Source organism: Podarcis liolepis (genome assembly GCF_965112155.1).
Source record: "Podarcis liolepis genome assembly, chromosome: 13".
In the NCBI taxonomy this organism is placed as follows: Eukaryota; Metazoa; Chordata; class Lepidosauria; order Squamata; family Lacertidae; genus Podarcis; species Podarcis liolepis.
The window spans coordinates 38,659,646-38,673,584 of NC_139573.1; the positions used below are offsets into that span (position 1 = coordinate 38,659,646).

Sequence of the window (13,939 nt, forward strand, 5' to 3'; positions counted from 1 at the left end):
CATATCCCTCTTATTCAGATGAGTGCCCATACCTATTATTATTATTATACCTTTAAAATGGGTGTGTGCATCATCACAGATTACAGGGACATGTCCCTTCTTTTCAAAAACATTTTTTTAAATGGGTATGTGTCCTCCTCCATCAATCACTCTTTCACGTGCCTATTCAAAAGCATTTGCATTTTTGGTTTGGGTTCTTTCCCCCTTGGGAGAGAAATTGGCTCAGTCGATTTCACAACTCCATTGCCTTGTATAGTTCTTCTCAGTAGCATAAAGTTCTTCTGAATCTTACCTGCGAATGAACCTGAGATGGCATAGCTCAGGGGTCAGCAAACCTTTTCAGCAGGGGGCCGGTCCACTGTCCCTCAGACCTTGTGGGGGGCCGGACTATATTTGGGGGTGGGGAGGAATGAACAAATTCCTATGCCCCACAAATAACCCAGAGATGCATTTTAAATAAAAGCACACATTCTACTCATGTAAAAACATGCTGATTCATGGACCATCTGCAGGGCAGATATAGAAGGCAATTGGGCCAGATCCAGCCCCCGGGCCTTAGTTTGCCTACCCATGAACTAGAGCCAGGGGTCAGCAAACGTTTTCAGCAGCGGGCCGGTCCACTGTCCCTCAGACCTTGTGGGGGGCCAGACTATATTTTTTGGGGGGAAATGAATGAATTCCTATGCCCCACAACTAACCCAGAGATGCATTTTAAATAAAAACACTCATTCTACTCATGTAAAAACATGCTGATTCCCGGACCGTCCGCAGGCCGAATTGAGAAGGCGATTGGGCCGGATTCGGCCCCTGGGCCTTAGTTTGCCTACCCATGGCTTAGCTCGATCACTGGGGATCCCTTGTCTGTGGGGACAGTTGTTGTTGGCAGAGAAACAATGGAAGAGTGCATCTTTGGTGGTGAAGTCAAACTGTTTGAAGGTTGCAGCGTCTGCTGTAGAGATTGATATGGGAGAGACATGTTTTGTTGCGGCTGGGGCAGATAAAGGTGTCCGGTTGTGCTGCTGCAGATGCACCATGGCGTATCTTCTCTCTGTGCTCCTCTCAGCGGTCATTCCTCCTCTGGTCACTGCTGTGGATGCCCAACCTGGCTGCCTACATATCTCCAGACACTGTGGTCACCCTCAAGAATGATGGAGTTGATGTTGCCAGCCTTCATGTCTGCAGACACCTTTGTAACTCAAGAGTTGGCCTGGTTCCCGGTTCCCGAAGCCAGCTCCCCATAGAGCACGTCCTTGGGGATCCTTCCACCTTCCATTCTGTGGACAATCTCTGGGGAGCTGGTATCTTCTCCCGTTGACCTCATTTTTTCCCTTTCTGCCTCAGGGTACCTGATGGAGCGCAAGAAGAAAGGAAGCATGCGTTGGATGAAGCTGAATTTCGACGTTTTCACCGAGACAACCTATGAGTCCACCAAGATGATTGAGGGGGTGCTGTATGAGATGCGAGTCTTTGCCGTCAACGCAATCGGAGTCTCTCAGCCCAGCCTGAATACCAAACCTTTCATGCCTATCGGTGAGTACATTTTGTGTGTTTATAGGGGAGGGCGCTATTGATAAAGAGATGGAAAGAGACAAGAGTATGAAATGTGGAGGCCATGGAGTAATGATAAAGAGTGCGGGATAAAAGCCAAATAATCCCTTCTTCCTACCTTAGGTGAGTGAAATCATCCTGGGCCCTGCTTAGCTTTGCAAGGGTGCTAGCAATTTTATTGCTGCGCCGCTGGGTGTCTTGCCCCTTCTTCTCTCGCCTGCAGAGTGACTGACAAAGAGAAAAGGAAGCTAATTGGCGGTAGGGATGGAGGAGAAATTTGATTTGGGTCTCGTTTTGAAGCCGAATCTTATCAAATTCACACTTTGCAAAACCATATATGAACAGCTGACGAGCGGCAAAGAGGGAGATCCCCGGCCGCGTCCTGGAGGAGGGTGCTCTTCTCCCAGATGGATCATCTGTGTTATTGCGTTCACAAGAGCCATGTGTGCCTGAGACACATTTTGCTGAATGTGAAGCCTCCTTTTTTGCACTCTTATAATTTTGTATTTTCTGGCCTAGTTCTTTCTGCTTCTGTGCCATGAGCAAAAGACTCTTTTGTCTGGAAACAAGCTTTGCTATCTGTTCCCTTAGGGCTCCCTGTTTAAAAGATTCTGCAGAAGCTCTGAAATCAAATTTAAAAACAATTGAACAGTCAATTAAACTTCCATGAAAAATACATATTGTTTAAAATGAACCACCCATTCCATTCAAGAATATGGCTTGCCTCTAAGCATAATGATCAGATCCATCTAGTTCCATTCCGGGAATCCCCCCAATCGCGTGGAGGGGCCGTGAATCTCGCAACCCCACCTCCTGCTTAAGGCGGAAGTGGCTTTATCCTATGAAATTCGCGCTTATCTTCAATTTGCTGTGCAGCTCAGCAGCCAAAAAGTGTTTACGAAAGGGTATATATTAGGGGGCAGTGGGCATAAAAATGAACGCACTGGTGAAAATAACATACACAACTGCATTACGTTGCTTGTAAAAATGTGTATGTTAGTCCAAACTGCATATGAAAATGTGTATGTTAGGAGAAAAATTTACACTGAAATGCTGGTGGATTTTTATGAGGGTTTAAAAATAAAACAAATCACAAATTGCTGCAAAATGAGGAGAACCAAAAATGAGAAATTGAGAGAACTGTAATTGGCAGATTGTTTTACCCCAGCTGGTGGTTACCAGGGCCAGGGCCTTTTTAGTTGTGGCACCCAGCCTGTTCAGTGCCTTGCCAAGTGTGGTGCACTAGGCCCTTTCCCCACATTGCTTGAAGCAGCTAGTAAAAACATGGCTGTTCAAAAATACTTTTACCTGGCTGTTCTCTTTTCTGCTGGTAATTATTTGATGCCTTAATTTCACTGCCTGTTCTTGATGTCATTGTAGGGGCCTGGTTTTGATGTCAATATTGGTGATTTTTCAAGGGATCGCTCTATATTTTATTATTAAAATTTACGTATGTATTAGGATAATAATATCAGATTTATAAACAAATGTATGGGATTAGGGTATTTTTTGGGATCTATTCACATATTTTTTTCTCTACACATTTTTGCGACTTTTTATTTCCTCCCCATCTTTTGTATCACTTTATTTCTTTATAACTGAAAACTTTCAATAAAATATTAATAATAAACCCCCCCAATATATTTTATTATCATTTAGTCCTTTGCATTTTATGATGCCATGAATATCTTTGAAAACTAGGGGAGTATAATCTTCTTCTTCTCCTTCTTTGGCGATCACTTGTAGCTTGAGTATGATTGTCTTCCATAAACACGGTTTTAACAATGAGTCAGTAAGTGACTGTGGAGGCCAATTCTGGATCCACACGTCCTTCCACAGTGGGGACAGTGGTTTCCTGGCAGGAGTTGATCACGGTGAGGGTTTGCCAAGCGTGCCTTCCTCCTAGCACGTTTCTCCCTTTTGTCCTGAGTTTGAGCGTCTCCAAAGCCCACGACGCCTTTGGTAAAGGCTGTTCTCCAATTGGAGCGTTCGCAGGCCAGTGTTTCCCAGTTGTTGGTGTTTATACTACATTTTAAAAAGAAGAATAAGGAGGAGAAAAAGAAGGAGAAAAAGAAGGAGAAGGAGAAGAAGAAGAAGAAGGCATTGACAAAAAGTACAAAATGGCAGGCTCTCGGCATTTGAGACCAACTGGAAGTTGTGGATTTGTCTGTATAAATGAGAGACCAATGGTGTGTTTGCGCATATGTGTAATTGTTCTTCTGCTTCCTCCCTCCTCCTTCAGCCCCCACTAGTGAGCCACTCCACCTCACCCTGGAGGATGTAACAGACACCACGGCCACTTTGAAGTGGCGTGCTCCCGACCGGATTGGTGCAGGGGGTATTGATGGCTACCTCATTGAGTGGTGCAAGGAAGGAAGTGAGTATCAGGGGGTCAAGGGTCTGGAAACCGAGCCTATTGAGGAATGGTTGAGGGAGTTGGGTTATGTTTGGCCTGGATAAGAGAAGACTGAGAGGAGATATGGTAGCCATCTTCAGATATCTAAAGGGTGGTCACATGGAAGATGGACCGGGCTTCTTTTCTGCTACTCTGGATGGTAGGACCCGAATCAATGGCTTCAAGTTACAAGAAAGGAGGTTCCAGCTAAACGTCAGGAAGAGCTGTTCGGCAGTGGAAAGGACTCAGAGCCTGGGGTTGGTGGTGGGATGATGTTGAGGTGGTCAGAGGGAGAAGACTGGGTGGAGGAGGTGTCAGAAGCTGAAGGGGCAACAGGGCTCAATGAGTTGGCAGAGTCTGTAGCAGAGAGATTTCCAGAATCAGAGGCAGGAGAGGAGAGAGGCCAAGAGGCAGAGATGACTCTGGCTGGTGAAGAGGCATGGGTGTTTTCCCCTCCTGCTGTTACAATATCCTCTCCCCACTTGTCTCCCAGAACCAGGAGAGGTGGAGGACAAGTTAGCTTTACATAGGCGTAGTCTCAAATTGCTTGGGGGAAACCCTGGAAAGAAGGGGACTTAGGCAGCTGTGGGGAGGGATGGACCTTCAATCTCAGCAACTGTTTCATGGAGGCAAGACCTACCAGACATGAGTTCCTGGGCTTATTAGGCCTGGCACTCCTGTCCACATGCTGGGATTTTTTTGGCTAATAAAGGGTTAACTCCAATTTACACAGTGTGATTTATTGCTGGCTCGCTCCTGTCATCCAACACCTTTTACCCTCTAACCTTGTGTTCTCTGCTCCCAGCTGACGAATGGGTAGCTGCCAACACAGAGCTGGTCGAACGCTGTGGCTACACCGCTAAGGGACTTCCTACAGGGGAGAAGCTTTTGTTCCGGGTCATTGCGGTCAACATCGCTGGCAAGAGTTTACCAGCCACCCTTGCGCAGCCGGTCACTATCCGAGAGATTGTCCGTGAGTCAAGTTGGATTTCTTGAGCTGTGATCCCTGAACTCCCTCAATGTCCCTACCCGGTCCCCTGGGCCTTGCTGCCTTATAAAGGGAGCCTGCAGAGGCAGAACATACAAGAGCTTCTAGTTTCACTCCTCCAAAGGTTCTTTGAGAGCCAGACTGAGAAGATGTCCGTGGGCAGGGACGCGGAAATATTGGGGGGGCCCGGGAAAGCTCAGGAATAATAAATAAGCTCATGAATATGCAAATAAAGTGGCGCCGCCTCCTCGTGAGCGAATAGGGGAGAGCGTGCTGCGCCTATTAATCAGCTCCGGAGCGGAAATTGGGTGGAGCTTTTGCTCGTGAGGGAGGGCAGGAGGCATGCAGCCCGACCCTGTGCATTTTGGGCTGGGGGAGGGGCGGCGATGGCGCTCTGCTGGAGGGGCGGCGGAGATTATTGGGGGGGCGGAGCCCCCCCAAACGAATTTTTGAGGGGGCTCGGGCCCCCTCAAGCCCCATGGAGTCGGCGCCTATGTCCGTGGGCTAGATGTGCTTGTTGCTCCAGGTCACTAGGAATTAGGAGGAGGGGAGAAACTTGATTCCGTTGTCATTTAGAGGTGGATCTGTCAAATTTGCAGTTTCCGAAACCAAATAAGAACTGACGTGCAGCCGTCCTTCGGAATTCGTACTTAGCCATATTTTGCAATGCGACTCTCCTACCACAGTTTACAAAACGCACATGTTAGCTGAAAGTGTGCATGAAAGTTATTATAGCCATGAAAATAGTATACAAGAATTAGGAGAAATGGCTTGCAAAAAAGGGGGGGGGGGGTACATGTAAATGTGTTTAGTAGGAGAAATTAAAACTGAAATGCTGGAGAATTTTTGTGAGGATTTAAAAACCGCAAATTGCTGCAGAAATAGGGAGAAGTGGATTTAAGGCTGGAATGTTAAAGGACATTGCCAAATTATAAACTTAAAACACTGAAGGATTTGAGTGTAGACTTACAGCACTATCCTAACCATGCCTGATGAGAAGTAAGTCCTATTGAATTCAATAGGGCCTACTCCCAGGTAAAGGGGGGTTATACTCAATATATACCCACTGAAATCAGCAAGACTGAACTTAGTTGTCTTAAAGTCATCCCATTTATTTCAGTAGGTCTGCTCTTAAGTACAACACATTAATCTAGATCCAACCCAAGATGTGCCTAAACTGACTTTGGAAAGTCTGGATCCCAACCACCTGCCAGCTTATGCGAATTTCATGCTGACCCACTTGCTTGCTCTCTCACCTTATAGAGCAGCCCAAGATCCGCCTTCCTCGCCATCTCCGGACGACGTACATCAGGAGAGTTGGAGAACAGGTCAACTTGGTGATCCCATTCCAGGTGAGCAGCTGGCTATGGGGATTCCACCCACCCTGGAATTCACGTTTACCCAGAAGAACATTGAGGGAGGTTTGAAGTTTCACTTGAAGCCCTTCCTCATCCAGGTTCTGCATCATATTTCATGTTCCTATCACAGTTTTAAGCAAGCAAGCACTTACCTACACAGTCTTTCTGTCAGCCCTTCCTCTCAGTGCTGTGTCTGGGTTTGTCAAAACTCTCCTCTGAGCGTTGATGGCTAACCTCTGAAAGCTCTCCAGATACAGTGGTACCTCGGGTTAAGTACTTAATTCATTCCAGAGGTCCGTACTTAACCTGAAACTGTTCTTAACCTGAAGCACCACTTTAGCTGCCGCACCCCCAGAGCACAATTTCTGTTCTCATCCTGAAGCAAAGTTCTTAACCTGAAGCACTATTTCTGGGCTAGCGGAGTCTTTAACTTGAAGCGTAGGTAACCTGAAGCGTATGTAACCCGAGGTACCACTGTATTTCCCAACCATGATCTCCCATTGAGGAAGCGTCAGCCCCATTAGCCTGCAAACCTTCCTACTGAAAAAAGGTTGCCCCAAGCAACTGAAAAACTTTGTTTTTGGAAAACAGCCAGAACCCCCACATCCCAGCATCCTAGGAATATTCCATCCAACTGCAGTGTTTGCAGACTCATTCCCCCTGCATTCTCCAATTCGGGACCAAGCCTAAATGCAGAATGTATGCCTACAACATCCTGCCAGTTTATTTTCCTCATATTTTGCAGGGTCTTTCCTCGTTGAAGAGTGCAGGAGAAGTCCGAAAGCAACTCATTTTTTAGGTGACGTTTTGGTTGGCACTCCTAATACAGCCATACCTTGGATCCCGAACGCCTTGGTACTCGGACGTTTTGCCTCCCAAACACCGCAAACCCAGGAGAGGGTGTTCTGGTTTGCAAATGTTCTTCAGAACCTGAACGTCCGACGGGGCTTCTGTGGCTTCCGAATGCCTGCAGGAGCTTCCTGCAGCCAATCAGAAACCGCACTTTGGTTTTTGAACCTTTTGGAAGTCAAACGGACTTCCAGAACGGATTCCATTCGACTTCCAAGGTACAACTGTAAAAGGTTTGCCAGCTGTGGGTTTTGAACTTCCTCCCCTTATGGACAAACACAACTTCCTTTTATTTATTGATTTTTAGACACATAAAACCAGGCATAGGCAAACTCGGCCCTCCAGATGTTTTGGGACTACAACTCCCATCATCCCCGACCACTGGTCCTGTTAGCTAGGGGTGATGGGAGTTGTAGTCCCAAAACATCTGGAGGGCCGAGTTTGGCTATGCCTGCATAAAACTATTCATGCGCCAACCGAGAACTCAGCTGGGGAAAGCTTCCAGCTCTGGAGCAAAATGTGGGGAGAAGTGGAGCAGGGTGGTGGAAGGGATGCCGCTCGAATGAAGGCCTCTGTGGCAATGCCAAGCATTTGATCATCTCCAGGGTAAACCCCGCCCTGTAGTCACCTGGTCAAAGGACGGGAAGCCTCTGGACCCCAAAGAGATCAATGTCCGCACCTCCGACTTGGACACCATCCTCTTCATACGCAAAGCTCAACGGCACCACTCGGGCTTCTACGAACTCTCGGTTAAGATTGAAAACATGGAGGACAAGGCTATCATCAAGATCCGGGTTGTTGGTAAGGAGGACCGGCCTTCCTTTGAGATTTCATTGTTGCAACAGCAAATTTACATTTTTTAAAAAAGCTAACCATGTTTTGGGGGTGCAGCCCGGGTAGGTGAATATGGGGGAGACAATGTAGAGGGGTGTGTGTGTGTGTGTTGTCTCGAGTTCTCTTAGAATCATGTGGTTTTAGAGCCGAAAGGACATTGGCGGTCATCTAGTTGCGTCAATCAATCGACGTCTATTTCGGTGGTACCCAAATTGTTGGTCCACAGACCCTAGAGGGCCTGTGTAACCCACCCAAGGGGTCTGTGGCACCATACACATAACAAAAACTACCATAAAATAATAATAATAATAATAATAATAATAACAACAACTATTCTTTATTTATACACTGCCCATCTGGCTGGGCTTCCCCAGCCACTCTGGGCTGCTCCCAACAGAATATTAATAATAATTTAAAAAGTGCCAAAACATCAAACATTAAAAACTTTCTTAAACAGGGCTGCGTCCAGATGTCTTCTAAAAGTCAGTTGTTAATTTCCTTGAAATCTGATGGGAGGGAGTTCCACAGGGCGGGCGCCACTATTGAGAAGACCCTCTGCCTGGTTCCCTGTAACCTCACTTCTCACAGGGAAGGAACCGCCAGAATGCCCTTGGCGCTGGACCTCAGTGTCCGGGCTGAACGACGGGGGTGGGTCCGCTCCTTCAGGTATACTGGGCTGAGGCTGTTTAGGGCTTTAAAGGTCTAATGATATTGTAGAGATATCAAAATTTTCAAAAGTAAGGGGTCGACGGTTTGGTTTTTGAAACACAAGGGGGGCTTAGCTACTTGGGAACCATTGGTCTAGTTCAACACCCCACCCAGCTCAATGCGCGAATCTTGTAACAGATAATCTTTATTTTGTCTTTGGTGAGGTCCACTCTCGCCTTGGTGCAGGCAGTCAGAGAGGGAGATGAAGAAACACTTACAAAAGGCCTAAAATTTTCTAAGTGTTGTGCAGACATTCAAAAGGAAGGCGGTAGCTGAGTGTGCGCACACCGTGCAAGTAAAGCCCATGACTTCAACACCTCCTGGGGACAGTGGTTTGTTAAAAGGTGCTGGGGATCAAAATGGCAGTTCCCAGGACTCTTCAGGGGAAAGCCATGTGCTTTAAATGTGTGGAGCCAACTCCTGCCCACAGGCTCACAATCGACTGGCGAAAGGAGCAGGGAGGGAAGAGGGAAGCAAGCAATCAATCGAACAGCTGTTCTGCTCTTCCCTTATCTGGCCAATGGGTGGGGCTGAGCTGGTCCTTACCATTCCATTATATAATATAATTCCATTATAATCTTCCCTCCCTGCGACAAGCCAAGTTACAGGGAACCAGGCAGAGGGCCTTCTCGGTAGTGGCACCCGCCCTGTGGAACGCCCTCCCACCAGATGTCAAGGAGAACAACAACTACCAGACTTTTAGACGACATCTGAAGGCAACCCTGTTTAGGGAAGCTTTTAATGTTTCATGCATTACTTTCTTTTAATATTGTGTTGGAAGCCGCCCAGAGTGGCTGGGGAAACCCAGCCAGATGGGCGGGGTATAAATAATAAATTATTATTGTTATTATTATTCCTGGAAGGCAAGAGGTGCAGGCAACCAGTGGCCCTAAACCCAAAGCCCAGAGGCGAGAGTTTCCTTCGCTTCAGCTCTACTGTCCAAGGGCGGCTGGAAGATGGCCTGGCAACTTAGAGGGAAGCAAGGGGTGGGCGCAGTCTCTGTTCTCCCCCCCTCCCTTCCCCCTTCCTTCTCGCTGCAGCTGCTAAATTGTTAACAAGCTTTAATCCAGGCCTGCTCCATCAGTCTCCTCTCTCCCCGTGGGAGACCTAGATGCTCTCAACTCCCAGGCCTGCGAGAGAGACAGGAGGGTTGGCAGGGCACTAGGCAGCCTTCAGCCAGCTGCGCAGCGACCTCAGAAGATGCTGCCCATGGAAGCAAGGCACCTCCTCGTCTGGCTGGGCTGGCAGCTGCCTCCTGGCCTCTGCCCCACTGGGGTTCTGTCTAGGGAGAGGAGAAAATAATTGGATCCAGTTTGCATTTAAAAGCAAACATCCCAACAGACCCCATTCTGAAACAATGCACAAACCGAAACACGGCCGTCCTTCAAAAACCCACCCTTTCCTGCATTTTGCAGCGCAGCTCTCCTGCCAAGGAATGTGTACAAAAATCTCTGTGCTTTGTTGTTGTTGTTTAGTCGTTTAGTCGTGTCCGACTCTTCGTGACCCCATGGACCAGAGCACGCCAGGCACTCCTGTCTTCCACTGCCTCCCGCAGTTTGGTAGTTTCGAGAACACTATCTCGAACTCATGCTGGTAGCTTCGAGAACACTATCCAGCTATCTCGTCCTCTGTCGCCCCCTTCTCCTTGTGGCCTCCATCTTTCCCAACATCAGGGTCTTTTCCAGGGAGTCTTCTCTTCTCATGAGGTGGCCAAAGTATTGGAGCCTCAACTTTAGGATCTGTCTTTCCAGTGAACACTCAGGGCTGATTTCCTTCAGAATGGATAGATTTGATCTTCTTGCAGTCCATGGGACTCTCAAAAGTCTCCTCCAGCACCATAATTCAGAAGGTAAACGGCGTTTCCGTGCGCTGCTCTGGTTCTCCAGAAGCGGCTTAGTCATGCTGGCCACATGACCCGGAAGCTGTACGCTGGCTCCCATGGCCAGTAAAGCGAGATGAGTCGGCCACAGGGGTCCCTTTACCTTTTAATTCTCCCCCTTCCATTGGGAGGCAAACTTGGTGTCCACAACTTCTCTCTTACCCCCCCTCGCCCCTCCCCCTCCATCCTGACCTCCTTGGTGCCTGGTACCCCTTCCCCACCCCCTCCTCCTCCCTCTCTGCCTGTGTCACCATCTCTTATCAGCTCCCACCCTTCCCCCATGCTAAGAGGGGAGAGATCATGTTCTTCCATTCTATATTTAAGCTTCTCCCTGATGGTTTAAGCCAGATGTCACCTCTCCCGACACCACCGAAAAAGGCCCCCCTCCCTCGCCCTCCCCAGACATGGGCACTTTCTGATCAGCCGCCTCCTCTAATCCCGATTTGGCTGGCGGAATGTTTGAAGTGAAATTTAGCATCTTCCAAGAGCCTTCTGGGAACCTGCCTTTGAAAGTGGAGCACGCTGGAGAAGGTGCTAGCCACAAATCTGCGGACAGGGCTGGGTCTCTCTGTGTTTGTGTTGCATGTATCGGCCATGTATTGAATTAGCTGCTTCCTGCATCCGTTTCAGCCAGGGGTGCAATGACGTTTCAGCCTTTGGGTCGTTTCAGGCTATTGTCTTACCGTTCTTAATGGGCTCCTCTTTTGAGATGATAGGTAAAGGTACAGGGACCGCTGACCATTAGGTCCAGTCGTGGCCGACTCTGGGGTTGTGGCGCTCCTCTCGCTTTATTGGCCAAGGGAGCGGCGTACAGCTTCTGGGTCATGTGGCCAGCATGACTAAGCCGCTTCTGGCGCACGGAAACGCTGTATACCTTCCCGCTGGAGCGGTACCTATTTATCTACTTGCACTTTGACGTGCTTTCGAACTGCTAGGTTGGCAGGAGCAGGGACCAAGCAATGGGAGCTCACCCTGTCACGGGGATTCGAACCGCCGACCTTCTGATTGGCAAGTCCTAGGCTCTGTGGTTTAACCCACAGCGCCACCCACTGTGATGATATTGTGTATTATCTACTTAACTTTGAAATGTGACAAGCAGGCCTTGCTGGATTTGCTCGGTCTGCTTAGTGGAGCCCTGGACTTTTGCCCCAAAGCCTGCTGAAAGCATTTTAGCAGGTTACAGAAGATTCAATGATTCACTCATGCTATCCCCATTTAACAACAACAACAACAATTATTTATTTATTTTTATTTATACCCTGCCCTTCCCTGTTCAGAAAACTGGGCTCAGGGCAGCTAACAACAAATTTAAAACACTTAATTGATGCAACAAAAAACAGCATAAAATACAGAATAAAATGTGAACAACAATAAATTCAGAATTCAAAAATCAATTTAGTGGGAAATTCATCCAATAAACATTAGATGATCACCAGGACTAGCTGGCTAAGTTAGTCCTGTTTGGGCCAGTGAGGAGACCAGGGGAGAATTAGCTGTGGGATCCCAGAGTGGGTAATCTTCATAAAAAGGGGAGGGGGAGGGAAGGAAGGGGAATAAAAGATCAGGCTAAGTTCAAATTGAGAGCCAGGTGGAATAGCTCTGTCTTACAGGCCCTGCAAAAGGAAGTTAAATCCTGCAGGGCCCTGGTCTCATGGGACAGAGCATTCTGCCAGGTCGGAGCCATCACTGAGAAGGCCCTGGCCCTGGTGGAGGATAATCTGATAATTTAATATGGTCTAGAGAGCTGCGCTAGGGTGGCACTGTGGGTTAAACCACAGAGCCTAGGATTTGCTGATCAGAAGGTCAGTGGTTCGAATCCCCATGACGGGGTGAGCTCCCGTTGCTTGGTCCCTGCTCTTGCCAACCTAGCAGTTTGAAAACACTTCAAAGTGCAAGTAGATAAATAGGTACTGCTCCGGCGGGAAGGTAAACGGCATTTCCGTGTGCTGCTCTGGTTTGCCAGAAGCCACTTAGTCATGCTGGCCACATGACCCGGAAGCTGTACGCCCGCTCCCTCGGCCAGTAAAGCGAGATGAGTGCCACAACCCCAGAGTCTGCCCCGACTGGACCTAATGGTCAGGGGTCCCTTGACCTTTACCTTTTTTAGAGAGCTGCTGGGTCTATTGTATTTGTTTACATCATTTTAGCAATTGCAGGGAACCTTTGCTTACACTGTTTTGGCTAAGGGACCATTCCCTGTTTATCCATAGTGATTCAGCAGCCCTTGTTGTTTCCCATTCCTTCTGCAGAGAAACCGGGTCCAGCACACAACGTGATGGTGAAGGAAGTGTGGGGCTTCAATGCCTTAGTAGAGTGGGAACCTCCCAAGGACGATGGGAATTCGGAGATTACGGGCTACTCCATCCAAAAAGCTGACAAAAAGACCATGGTAAGGTTCCCTTTCACTATTGGGCTTCTGCTTCTAGTAATGATGAATCAAAGTCTAGTAATGGGCTTGGGTTTTCCCCTGGCTCTCGCTGAGAACGTGTGCCAGCGGCTACCTTGCAACGTTGCAAGAGACTAACTGAGGCAGGACATTGTGGGTTGTATGCAGTGCCAGTGGCGTAGCGTGGGTTGGCAGCACCTGGGGCAAGGCAAGTAATTTGCGCCCCCTAACCCGTGGATTTGCGCCCCCTAAGCCGTGGATTTGCCTAACCCCCCGATGTTGCGCCTGGTGCGGCCGGCCCCCCCTGCACCCCCCACGCTACGCCACTGTGCAGTGCTAGTCCTACTCAGAGAAAATCCATTGAAATCAACTAGTAGAGTTAACTAGGTCCATTAATGACAATGACTTCAATGGCTTCCAGTCCATTTCCAGGACCTGCTCAAAAACGCTGGTCTTTACCTGTCAGGAGTAAGCATGGATCAATGGTACCAAATAGTATGGGAAACAGCCTTACTAGAAAAATTAGCCAATAAACTGAAACTGACACGGGGACAAATAGAAGAAGACGCCTTCACCCCGGTATGGCTCCCCTTTATCACATACACAGCCCAACAAGACAATGACAAAAATCCACCAACAGCATACAAATCAATATGGCTAACCTGATCTAAAACACCCACCCACGAAAACAAAGATCACCACAGCCATTCACAAACAAACAACCACACCCTGGGCCAAGCCCAACCTCTCTCACCAACAAAGAAACACAAGTGAACCTGCACAAGCGACGCTGACACAAAACCCCGTATATATTAAGTATAATAGAAACATCGCCACCTGACCCCACCCCCACTCAGCTTCCCCCCTCCACCTCTTTCCCCCTTTTCTTCCTAATGTCTCAACAAATGAAACTTATCTGTAAAAAATGTGACTTGGAGAAGAAAGAAAAAAGAGAGAGGCATTGCACATACTTTTGTAAACCAAGAAAATCTTT

The 13,939-nt window shown here is 48.1% G+C and overlaps 1 protein-coding gene across 4 annotated transcripts in view; it reads left to right on the top strand.

Annotated features, from left to right (window-relative positions):
- The window catches only part of MYBPC2 (myosin binding protein C2), a 68,236-nt gene that overhangs the window by 47,905 nt on the left and 6,392 nt on the right, over positions 1–13,939 (top strand). For all 4 annotated transcript variants that reach the window (XM_083469481.1, XM_083469482.1, XM_083469483.1 and 1 more), the window contains exons 20-25: positions 1,342–1,530; positions 3,791–3,925; positions 4,749–4,916; positions 6,195–6,283; positions 7,744–7,939; positions 12,809–12,948. In XM_083469481.1, coding sequence (XP_083325607.1) covers positions 1,342–1,530; positions 3,791–3,925; positions 4,749–4,916; positions 6,195–6,283; positions 7,744–7,939; positions 12,809–12,948 — 917 coding nt within the window. The remainder of the gene's footprint in view (positions 1–1,341; positions 1,531–3,790; positions 3,926–4,748; positions 4,917–6,194; positions 6,284–7,743; positions 7,940–12,808; positions 12,949–13,939) is intronic.